Raw genomic sequence first — 12,108 nt, forward strand, 5'->3', positions numbered from 1 at the left:
GTGAATTGGCCATGCTAAATTGCCCGTAGTGTTAGGTAAGGGGTAAATGTAGGGGTATGGGTGGGTTGCGCTTCGGCAGGTCGGTGTGGACCTGTTGGGCCGAACGGCCTGTTTCCACACTGTAATCTAATCTAATCTAATCTTTCCTAAAGTGAGGCGACCAGAACTGCACACAGTACTCCAACTGTGGCCTAACCAAAGTCCTGTACAGCTGCAACATCACTTCACGACTCTTGAATTCAATCCCTCTGCTAATGAACGATAATACTCCATAGGCCTTCTTACAAGCTCTATCCACCTGAGTGGCAACTTTCAAAGATCTATGAACATAGACCCCAAGATCCCTCTGTTCCTCCACCTGACTAAGAACCCTACCATTAACCCTGTATTCCGCATTCTTATTTGTTCTTCCAAAATGGACAACCTCACACTTGGCAGGGTTGAGCTCCATCTGCCACTCCTCAGCCCAGCTCTGCAACATATCGAAGTCCCTTTGCAAACGACAAATGTCCTCCCCACTGTCCACAACTCCACCTATCTTCGTATCATCTGCAAATTTACTGACCCACCCTTCGACTCCCTCATCTAAGTCATTAATAAAAATTACAAACAGCAGAGGACCCAGAACTGATCCCTGCGGAACTCCACTTGTAACTGGGCTCCAGGCTGAATATTTACCATCTACCACCACTCTCTGCCTTTGACCGGTTAGCCAGTTTTCTATCCAATTGGCCAAATTTCCCTCTATCCCATGCCTCCTGACTTTCCACATAAGCCTACCATGGGGAACCGTATCAAATGCCTTACTAAAATCCATGTACACTACATCCACTGCTCTACCCTCATCCACATGCTTGGTCACCTCCTCGAAAAATTCAATGAGGCTTGTAAGGCAAGACCGACCCTTCACAAATCCGTGCTGGCTGTCCCTAATCAAGCAGTGTCTTTCCAGATACTCATAAATCCTATCCCTCAGTACCCTTTCCATTACTTTGCCTACCACAGAAGTAAGACTAACTGGCCTGTAATTCCCGGGGTTATCCCTATTCCCTTTTTTGAACAGGGGCACAACATTCTCTACTCTCCAGTCCCCTGGTACCACCCCAGTTGCCAGTGAAGACGAGAAGATCATTGCCAATGGTACTGCAATTTCCTCTCTCGCTTCCCACATAATCATAGGATATATCCCGTCAGGCCCGGGGGACTTGTCTATCCTCAAGTTGTTCAAAATGTCCAACACATCTTCCTTCCTAACAAGTATCTCTTCTAGCTTAACAGTCCGTTTCACACACTCCTCTTCAACAATACGGTCCCTCTCGTTCGTAAATACTGAAGAGAAGTACTTGTTCAAGACCTCTCCGATCTCTTCCGACTCAATACACAGTCTCCCACTACTGTCCTTGATCGGACCTACCCTCGTTCTCGTCATTCTCAGGTTTCTCACATACGCATAAAATGCCTTGGGGTTATCCTTGATCCTATCCGCCAAGGATTTTTCATGCCCTCTCTTAGCTCTCCTAATCCCTTTCTTCAGGTCCCTTCTGGCTATCCTGTATCCCTCCACTGCTCTGTCTGAACCCTGTTTCCTCAACCTTATGTAAGCATCCTTCTTCCTCTTTACTAGACATTCAACCTCCCTCGTCAACCAAGGCTCCTTCACACGACCATTTCTTTCCTGCCTGATGGGTACATACATATCAAGGACACGTCGTATCTGCTCCTTGAAAAAGTTCCACATTTCCACCACATCCTTCCCTGACAGCCTATGCTCCCAACGTAGCTCCTCAAATCCTGTCTTACAGCATCGTAATTTCCCTTTCCCCAATTGTAAAATCTACCTTGTTGTGTGCACCTATCTCTCTCCAGTCCCTATACATGTCCATCCACTGTGATGAAGGCCTCCAAGCCCTCTGTTTCTTCCTCTCCTGCTGATCCAGCCAGTACCCCTCCATCTTGATTGGTGGAACTAGTCCTCACCCTCGACAACTACTACTTTTGCTTTTTGTTCTTCAATACAAAGTTGTTAATGTATTCCTCCCAAAACTGCACGAAATTTCATGTCTGCCTCTATTCTCTCTAATGTAGAGTTAGAGATGTACATGGGAACAGACCTTTCAGTCCAACTTGTCCATGCCCACCAGATATCCTAAATAAATCTCCTCTCATTTGCCAGTTTTTGGCCCATATCCACTCCAACCCTTCCTCTTTCAATGTTGTAATTGTACCAGCCTCCTCCACTTCTGGCAGTTCATTCCATACACATGTCACCTTCTGTGTGGAAAAAGTTGCCCCGTAGGACCCTTTTTTTAAAAAAAATCTCTCCCCCTCATCTTTTAAACTTATGACCTCCTAGTTTTGAAATCTATCCTGCATAAGCCATGTTGACTATCCTTAATCAGTCCTTCTGCTTCACATTGACCATAGTGTTAGGTGTGTCCATTTAAGACCAATGATATCTACTTGTCCCTGTATGGTAGCACCTACTTCAACCTTCACTCAAGCTGCTTTTTTAATGTATCCCTTGTAAATTTTTTCCTTAACTACTTGTTCATTTCCAACCCATATTTCTGAATTTTACTTGTTCCATGATGTTTTGCATCTCTTCTGACTTTTGCCAGTAGCATTTTATCGTCAGTGTATTACAAGCTCACTTTCTTGCCCAATTGTTTACTCCAAGAATTACATCTAATTCTCTGAATATTCCTTCTGTGTAGAGGTTGATTTGGAAACAGTGCACAGCCTTGTTTTATTTATCTTTTCCCTTGAAACATTATCCAATTATCTATCTTGCCTGATGATCAAAACTTCGACCCAACAGAAACTTTGGATAATCTCACATATATGGCTTTAAGTTCTGAACTCACTGCACGGTCCATCATTTTAGATAGTTTAGCAAATAATGAATGTATCCCTCTGGTATATATTTGTCACATGTTTCTATTCTAACATCTAAATTTGTTTTTACACAAACTTTTAGATGTTTAACTATACTTTTCCCATACTCATCATTTCAAAGCAGACTTCACATCTGTCTTGTTTAGTCCTTCAATTGTCTGTATATCTTAAGAACTGCTTCTATTTGACTAGAGGGGATTAACAGTAGAGTAAAATATTATTTGAAAAGAACAGCAAAAATGTAACTCACTAATTTTGTTCCAGCTCTAATACCATTTCTCATGTTCTACCATTTCTCTTTACCCTGCCTATATACATTTTTAATTTTAATTCCATCATAATCCTAGATGTTTCTCTTCTGATTACTTTAAAGATAAAGTACAATGAGCTCAGATAATTAGAATCTAGAAACTAAACTAGATTCTTTAAATCCTTTTTTTTTCTTCTATACCCATTAAACTTGCACTGAAGCTCAAGTCAAAATTGGAAGATTTATAAATTGGTCTGAGTGCTCTGAATATTATTTTAAGAGTTTATGCCTTTATCTTTCCAACTATCCTTAGTTGCAAACTTCCAATTCAGCTGGTATCTCCAGAATCTTAGACACTACTGCTACACCACATGAACCCTCTACATCCCCATTTTTTAGAATCTAAAACTTAACTACTTAAATGTAGAGCCACCCCAATAACTGACGTTTTAAATTATCTTTTGAGGCAGCCTGATCACATGGTCACTTTAGAACCCAGGTGCTTAACAATAACTCCCCTTTCAGAGGGTGTTTTTTTTTTTTTGAAGAAACATCTTGAGACATCTTATGTCTCAAGATAAAATATAGTTTTCCCCAAAATTAGTTGGCCATATCAGAGACAAACTCTATAGCTGGTTTGAGGAAAGGAAAAAGCCGTTGAATGAAAAGCCCAGCTGTACTGGTCCAAACAAAAAATGTTTTAGATTGACCTATTATATAAGTAATTAAAGGAATATTTTTTGTAAGCGTTCCTTTTACAAGGTGTCAGAATTGATTAAAGCATAATATTTGCACAAAGCTTTTCACCAATTATGTTTCAATTCCCAGAAGGGAAAGGATAGTTTTTAAATTTTTAATTTTTATTTCTATTCTAAGGCATCAGAGTTATCAGAATATACAGCCAAGATTGAAGAACTAGAAGATGCCAAAAGAGTGAAAGAGGAAGAGGCATTCGAATGGAAGGAACGGGTGAAGAGCTATTATTTGATATCTTGTATTTATGTGGAAATAAGGAAGCAGTTGTTTCAATCTGACTTTGTCAAATCCATGGAATTAGCTAATTATAATAATTGTATTTTAAGGTCCTTTTTTTTTTAAAAATATGCTATGTATTTGTGACCCTCTGCCGCTACTTGACATTTCATTATAGTGATGACTTTCTAGGATGATTAAGAAAGCGCACAGAACATGACCCCCCCCAACCTCCAGTTGTTGAATATAGTGTTTGTGGGCTGCGTAGCCCTTGCATAAATTATACTGAAGTGCCACTGATTATGTGAGCCTGACATACTTGAAAGTGATATGCCTGGGTAAAGAGTTGATCCAGAAGTGAAACTCCATTGGTCCCTGTGGAACATCACTAGTTACAGCCCTCATTCCACACCACTACCCTCTGTCTCCTATGACTAAGCCAGTTTAGTATCCATCTTGCCAGCTCGCCCTGATATCACGGGTACCCCTCACCTTTCATGCTAGTCTGCTGTGTGGGACCTTGTCAAAGCTTTTATTGAAGTCCATGTAGATATCAACCACTTTTCCTTCATCAGTCATCATCACCTCTTCAAAACTCAATCAGATTAGTGTGGCACCACCTCCCCTGCACAAAACCATATTGTTTATCGCCATTTGCTTCTAAATGTTTATAGATCCTGTCCCTGAGAATATTTTCCAATAACTTCCCTATTACTGACGTGAGGCTCACAGGCCTCCATTTCCTAGATTATTCCTGTTACCCTAATTAGACAATAGGACAAGATTAGCTATTTTTCAATCCTTTCTTACATCATCTGTTTACTTAAACTGGCAAGCAAATTCTTGAATGATAAAATATTGCAGCTTTCTCACTTGGAGTAATTCTATAATGAGAGAACACCTCTGAAAGCTAATGTAAACAGTGTACACACAAGTATCTTTTTTCTTTTTGTTCTGCTATTTCCAATATTGTTTTGGTACAAATTTCACTTATGGCTTGAATTGCTCCTTCTGCCATATCTTGCACATTTGCAAGTTGTGGAAGGAGGGCAATTTGTAGAGAGCAGAATTGTATTTCGTTACAATGCTAGAAAATTGCTTGAGAATTCAATGACTTGGAGGGATGCAGCTGTGAAAATTGTGGATTTCCTGGTCTGAAGGTGCAAACCTTGTATCATTTTACCCACAATGTTCTCTCCACCTAATAATAACATTTTAGGGCCCTTCCAACCAGGATTGTTTCTTGAGCTTTGACATGTAGGCACAGTGGTTCAACAAAACAGGAATTAATGTGTTCTGCTTGTCGTAATTGAATCCAGCACTTGCAAACATTTTGCTATGTTTGTACATTATTCATTTCAGGCAAGAATGGTCCAGGGTGATTTGGACAAAACAAAGGAAGAACTGCACATGGTATTATCTGCCCCTGCACCACCCCCACCTCCACCCCCACCTCCAATCTACGATCACCTGGAAGAGAATGAACATGATGATGCTGAAGAGAATAATTCCACTTACAGTGCTGACCTTGCAACTGAAGGCATCTTGGATCACAGAAATGAAGAAGAGCGAGTGACCGAAGTAGAGAAAAATGAACGAGTGCAACAGCAACTGATAGTAAGGAGCTGTATTGTCTGTGGTGGATAATACCATAAATATCATAAATGGAAATGCATTTAGAATCATAAGATTCCTACAGTATGGAGACAGGCAATTTGGCCCATTGAGTCTGCACTGCCCCTCAAAGGGCATTCCACCCAGCTCCCCCACACCACCTTCACCCACCCACTTCCCATGGCTAATCCAACTATCCTGCACATCCCTGAACACTGTGGGCTGTTTAGTGTGGGGTTTAGATCAGAGTAGTGCTGAAAAAACAAAGCAGGTCAGGCAGCATCAGAGGAACAGGAAAATCGATGTTTCGGACAAAAGCCCTTCATTGGGAATAGAGTAGGGAGCCTCCAGAGTGGAGAGAGAAATGGGGGTTGGGGCTGGGGTGAAGGTAGCAAAGAGTACAATAGGTGAATGGGGGTGGGGATGGAGGTGATAGGTCAGAGGGGAGGGTGGAGCGGAGAGGTGGGAAGGGAGATTGGCAGGTAGGACAGGTCATGAGGACAGTGCTGAGCTGGAAGGTTGGAACTGGGGTAAGGTGGGGTGGGAAAATGAGGAAACTGAAGTCCACATTGCCCTGGGGTTGAAGTGTTCCAAGGTGGAAGATGAGGCGTTCTTCCTCCAGGTGTCAGGTGGTGAGGGACTGGCAGTGGAGGAGGCCCAGGACCTGCATGTCCTCAGCGGAGGGGGAGGGGGAGTTGAATGTTGAGCCATGGGGCGGTGGGGTTGACTGGCGTGAGTGTCCCAGACATGTTCCCTGAAGCACTCTGTGAGGAGGCCACATCGGGAGCAACAGATACAATAATTGCATTGGTGGATGTGCAGGTGAAACTTTGGATGTGGAAGGCTCCTTTGGGGCCTTGGATGGAGGTGAGGGAGGAGGTGTGGGCGCAGGTTTTGCAATTCCTGCGGTGGCAGGGGAAGGTACCAGGATTGGAGGGTGGGTTGTAGGGGGGCATGGACCTGATCAGGTCCACCTGACCCAGGAGGACCAGTCCCACCACAGAACACACCAGATGGCCACCTTCATTAGAGATCGTAATTTCCCTTCCCTTCCCAGACACCCTCCAACGCATCTCATCCACATCTCACACACCTCTGCCCTCTAACCCCACCCCTTCAACCATAACAAGGACAGAACCCCCCCCCCCCCCCCCCCCCCGGTCCTCACTTTCCACCCTACCAACCTTCACATAAACTGCATCATCTGGCATTTCTGTCCCCTCCAAACGGACCCCACTACCAGAGATATTTCCCTCCCGCCCCTTTCCGCAAAGACCATTACCACCGTATACTCTTTGCTACCTTCTCCCACCCTCCTCTCTGACCTATCACGTCCATCCCCACCCCCGTTCACCTATTGTACTTTTTGCTAACTTCTCCTTAGCGCCTCTATTCCTGATGACGGGCTTTTGACCGGAAAGTCGATTTTCCTGCTAGTCGGATACTGCCTGACCTGCTATGCATTTCCAGCACCACACTGATCTAAACTCTGGTTTCCAGCATCTGCAATCCTCACTTTTGCCTAGCAATTTAGTGTGGCCAATTCACCTAACCTTGCACATCTTTAGACTTTGGGAGGAAACCAGAGCACCCAAAGGAAATCCACTCAGACGTGGGGCATTTATGCAAACTCCACATAGACTGTTGCCTCAGAGTGGAACTGAACCCAAATCCCTGCTGCTGTGAGGTAGTAGTGCTAACCACTGAGCTACCATGCCACCCTTTGGGTTGAACATCATTAACTAGTCAAATATCTAGTCAGGAATTGCTCTGTGTAGTGTTTCTTTCTCTCTTCATTCTCTTGTGGGAGAATATGGCTGGCCAGCATTTATTGCCTATCACTAGTGGGCCTTGAGAAAGTGGTGGTGAGCTTCTGCCTTCAATTGCTGCAGTTTCTATTCTGTAGATAGATCCAAAATGCCATCAGGAAGGAATTTGGATTTTGATCCAGCAACATGGTGAGTTGCTTGGAGGGGAATCTATAGATAGTGTCGGGATGTATGTGCTGTCCTTTCCTTTGAGATGGAAGTGTTAGAAGGTTTGGAATGTGCTGTCATAAGATCATTGGTGAGTTTCTGCAATGCATTTTTTTTTTAAAAGTACACCTTTACATAGTACACGTTGCAATTGAGCATCAGTGGTGGAGACAGTGAATATGTCATTTGACCAGACTGCTTTGCTTTGTCCTGGATGGTGTCCAGCTTCTTGAGTTCTGGAGCTGCACCCATCCAGGCAAGTGGGGGAGCATTCTGTCAGAACTCCTGTGTGTCTTGTAGATGGACAGATTTTGGGGAGTCAGCAATTGAGTTTTTTTTTTTTCTGTAGTATTCCTAGGCTCTGACCTGCTCTTAAAACCACTATTTTATATGGTGTGCCCATTTGAGTTTCTGCTCATTGGTAACCCTTAGGATGTTGATTTTAATATGGGTTCCAGTGTTGCTAACACTATTGAATAATATCTGGGGGCCATGGTTAGATAGTCATTGCCTTGCAGTTGTGTGGTGTGAATGTTACTAGCCACTTCTTAGCCCTTGTACTGCTCAACTGTGGAAATTTTATAGCAAACTGATAAGCATAGAATGAGCCTCGGTGAGGGAGAAATTCCAGTTTCATTTTTGGTACCTTTATCGCTTTCATGAATCTAACCCAAATAGATTTCTTGACATACAAATTGGTGAAAGGGGAAAAAAAACTCTCCATTCTATGGTACATCTGGGACATACTAGTTTAGCTGCTTTAATAGGCATTGAATTGTCTGGGAAAGTCTCTAATCTGGAGCAACTTTGTTCTGGGCTTTGAAAGTGAAAGGTGGGATCTTAAAATACTAAATAGGATCAATAGATGAACAATTCAGATTGAATAACATTCAGATAAAAGGAATTTAAGATCATTCAGAAACCTTTTTTGAATACGGTGAACTGTGAACATGAAACTGAGAGAAACTAGTTTGGGTAAGACCATTTTTAGGGATCGAATGCATTGCTTAATTTTGAGTTTTATTTGCCATGTTCTCCTTGAGGGAACTTGACGTGATTTTTTTTTTTCTCTTCCCACCCCACCCCCAAAAGCTTTTGAGCAGTGAGCTTGCACAAGCCAGAGATGAGAGCAAGAAAACGTCCAATGACATAATTCACATGGAAAATGTCCGGAAAGGTCAAGACAAATATAAGACGCTTCGCCAGATCCGGCGAGGCAATACCAAGCAGAGGGTGGATGAGTTTGAATCAATGTAAAATTTCACTGACAGCAGTACCTTTTGCTTGTACAGGATGATAATCTATTTGAAGTATTTACTTTTCCTGGTGATCACTGGAGAAAACAGCTTGGATTATTTAGTAACGAGATTGTTGGCCACAACCTGAAATTTTTTCTCAAACTGGTTCTGCTATATTTCCATTTTTATAAAATTTTTGAATGGTTTCTGTTTTGAGTTTCTTCCATTTTTGCACCATGAAATGGATAATTGGTCACATCCTGTAAACATTTGAAATGTTTACAGATTGAAATGTGCTGCAGTACAAAAATAGTTTGCTTTGGGTGCCAAATGTAGTTAACAAGCAAGTATTGTTTTGGATAGGGAAGGAAATTAACTTATGTCCAAATGTTATAGATGAAATGATGAATGTTGTGAATTAGAGAACAGAATTTTCACTGGAAGCAAGTTGTTTTATTTCATCACTTGAATGCAGTGCCACAAGCCCATGATCGCTCAGGTGAAAAGATGATTTTGAATAGTATTTGCCACTCTGCAGATGAGGATTCCTATTATACCTTCCAAATAATAATGGACACATGGCCATAATGTGACTATACTGAAATGATCAATGGTAGATACATAATTTAAACACTTTAGATGCTATCACCTTTCTCTGCAGATGCAGATTATAAACTTAGGTTTTAACGTAATATCACAACTTATCAATAACATTGGTGGGGAAATGTTCCTGCTTTGTGTATTTTTGCTCTTCAAAAATTTGGGCTTCAACACTTGGAAGATGTAAACATTAAATGAATAACAATAAATGGTAGTTCTGTGACATTTTATAGAACTGAATCTGTTTCTAAATATTTTAGGCCAAATGGGTAATAGAGCATGTTTGTAAAAATTCAATAACAAGAGGAAAATCTAATGTTTTATTTAATCTGGACAACTAATAAAGACAATTACTGTAGCTAAATATGCCAACCTTTTTACATTTTGAGAATTCATATGTAAAGGTTTGTAATTCAGTATTGTTGTATGTTCTCCATATCTTTGAATTGAAATTGTTGTACTATATTATCACTATACTTTCATAATAGTGTACTTATCAGAATGATAACTGTGTTCCTCTGATCTGTACTTTGGGTGTCCTGCACTTTGTACTAGTAACTCTCCTACTAAATGTTCTTAACAATGTTGAATTGCATCTAATAAAGATTTTGGCAATGATTTGGACTTCGGGCATTTATACACAGCCTTGCTTCTGTCAGTTATCCACTTGTGTTCTGAATAAATGTGCACATTCTTAATATTGGCATATTCCACACCACACTCGTTTTAGTTTTTCAGGCTGAAGGCAGGCAAATCGCAGTTTCGCGATATGGCCAACGTTTTTTAAACTCGTGAGCCTCCTCAATGTTGTGGAATAGTGTAGCGATAGCCATTCTGTAACTGAAAGACTACTGCAAAGTTTCTGCATTTGTCTCCATAAGCGGACTAAAATGAACATGCAGTTGCATCTTTGTGCTGACTTGCTTGTTACAAAGGGTTAGGCCAGATAGAGATATTGCATCAATATTACTTTGAATGTTAGCTTGGGTGAGATTCCTGTGGTGATTCATTTGAGTTTATAGTGTGATTAGCTGAGTCCTGCAGATTAGCAAGTTTGATTATTTCTTGCCAACACTCTTGTGCCCTCCACTGATATGAAAATGAATCATTTGTAAAGAAATGACTTGTGCTGTAAAATGGTTTAATAATTAGCATGCATTTTTGGATGAATGACAGTTGTAGAAATGACAGTCGCAGAAATTGGCAAAAAATGCTCTTTAGAAAGGTAAACATTGGCGAGGGTTTAAAGAAAGGGTTAGTTATGATAAAGTGAATTGGAATGCAAATATTTAGTATCCCTAGAGATTGGCTTGGAAACTCCCTAATATTGGTACCTGTATGGCAAAGGAAACATGGGCCAGTCACCATGCAATCTTTTGTGGACGATATTTCTAGATGAGTTTATGGGAAGTTTTTGATTCTTTATTTTAGTCAGGATGTCCTGGGTACTCTGACATATATTATAAACTGAATTCTGCGTTTCAGCATTCCACTACAGAGGAACCTCAATTACCCAGCATTCGATTATCCAAATATCTGATTTATCTGGCAAGAACATCAGGTCCTAATGCTTGGCTAGTTATCCAGCATTCGATTAACTGGAAAAAAAATACTTCTCGCCCATGTCCTTCAGATAATTGAGGTTCCTCTGAATTCCTTAAGCAATTGTAAAATGTGGAACCATCATGTCTAGTTAGTATTCCAAATGCATACATAAGCTGTGGAGTGGCGGATTTGCTTTAATGCCCTGGTTTTGAAGAATTGTCACTGGATTTGCAGTTCTTTTTGTTATGAGTGATGTCAATTTGGTCATAGCTTTGCCAACGATTTTGGGTATTGAGGATTCGCCTTTCGACTGTGGACAATGATTTTGATATTTAGTTGGTCACTACACACTTGTTGTTCTGAGCATCTTTTACACAATGTTCCACTTTTTTTTTCTGGGTTGAGAACCAGGCTGCAGTGTTTGAATATATGTGTATTTTGGATTAGCTGTTGCTATGTGTGCATTATACCCAAGAAATGTGTTAGACTTATTTGTACAGTTTCTTGTCAGCTTGGAAAACCAATGGGGTATCATAATACCAATTATAGAGGAAAATATTGAGAACACTTTATTGTATCACAATAGATGTTGATGGTATAGAAGCCACCATTCTTTTTGTATGCCTTTAAGCGAAGTAAAGTTATAGATTCCTATTTTAGTCAAGTTAAACCTTGCATTTTTAAGGCACAGAAAACCAATGCAGTCAGCCAAAGTTTAAACCGTGCAGTCTTTGTTTTCTGCTAACCCCTTATGTTCATCCATCCATCAGAACACATCACCCTGTTACATCTTTCCAGTAGTTTAAAACATGCAGTGACATAATAGCTTTGATCTTTCAACCCATCTTTATACTTTAGAGCTTTGCTAGTATCATTCACATCTAGAGAGAGCGTTCGAAAAGCCATAGTTTTTGTGTGCCCTTAGTAGAGATGCTGGAAACTTTCTTCCCTGGCCACAGAAGAGGTGCTAGGAATCTGGAGGACAGCAAATATGCTACCATCTTTTCAAGATGGGAAA

At 41.0% G+C, this 12,108-nt stretch overlaps 1 protein-coding gene across 2 annotated transcripts in view; it reads left to right on the forward strand.

Moving 5' to 3' along the window:
* Positions 1-10,163, forward strand: part of ezrb (ezrin b) — a 130,972-nt gene extending 120,809 nt beyond the window's left edge. For both annotated transcript variants that reach the window (XM_072581085.1, XM_072581084.1), the window contains exons 12-14: positions 4,022-4,114; positions 5,480-5,734; positions 8,800-10,163. In XM_072581085.1, the coding sequence (XP_072437186.1) occupies positions 4,022-4,114; positions 5,480-5,734; positions 8,800-8,964 (513 nt within the window). In that variant the 3' untranslated portion in view covers positions 8,965-10,163. The remainder of the gene's footprint in view (positions 1-4,021; positions 4,115-5,479; positions 5,735-8,799) is intronic.
* Positions 10,164-12,108: the final 1,945 nt, after the last annotated feature.

The sequence above is a fragment of the Chiloscyllium punctatum genome, chromosome 11 (genome assembly GCF_047496795.1).
Source record: "Chiloscyllium punctatum isolate Juve2018m chromosome 11, sChiPun1.3, whole genome shotgun sequence".
NCBI classification, from domain to species: Eukaryota; Metazoa; Chordata; class Chondrichthyes; order Orectolobiformes; family Hemiscylliidae; genus Chiloscyllium; species Chiloscyllium punctatum.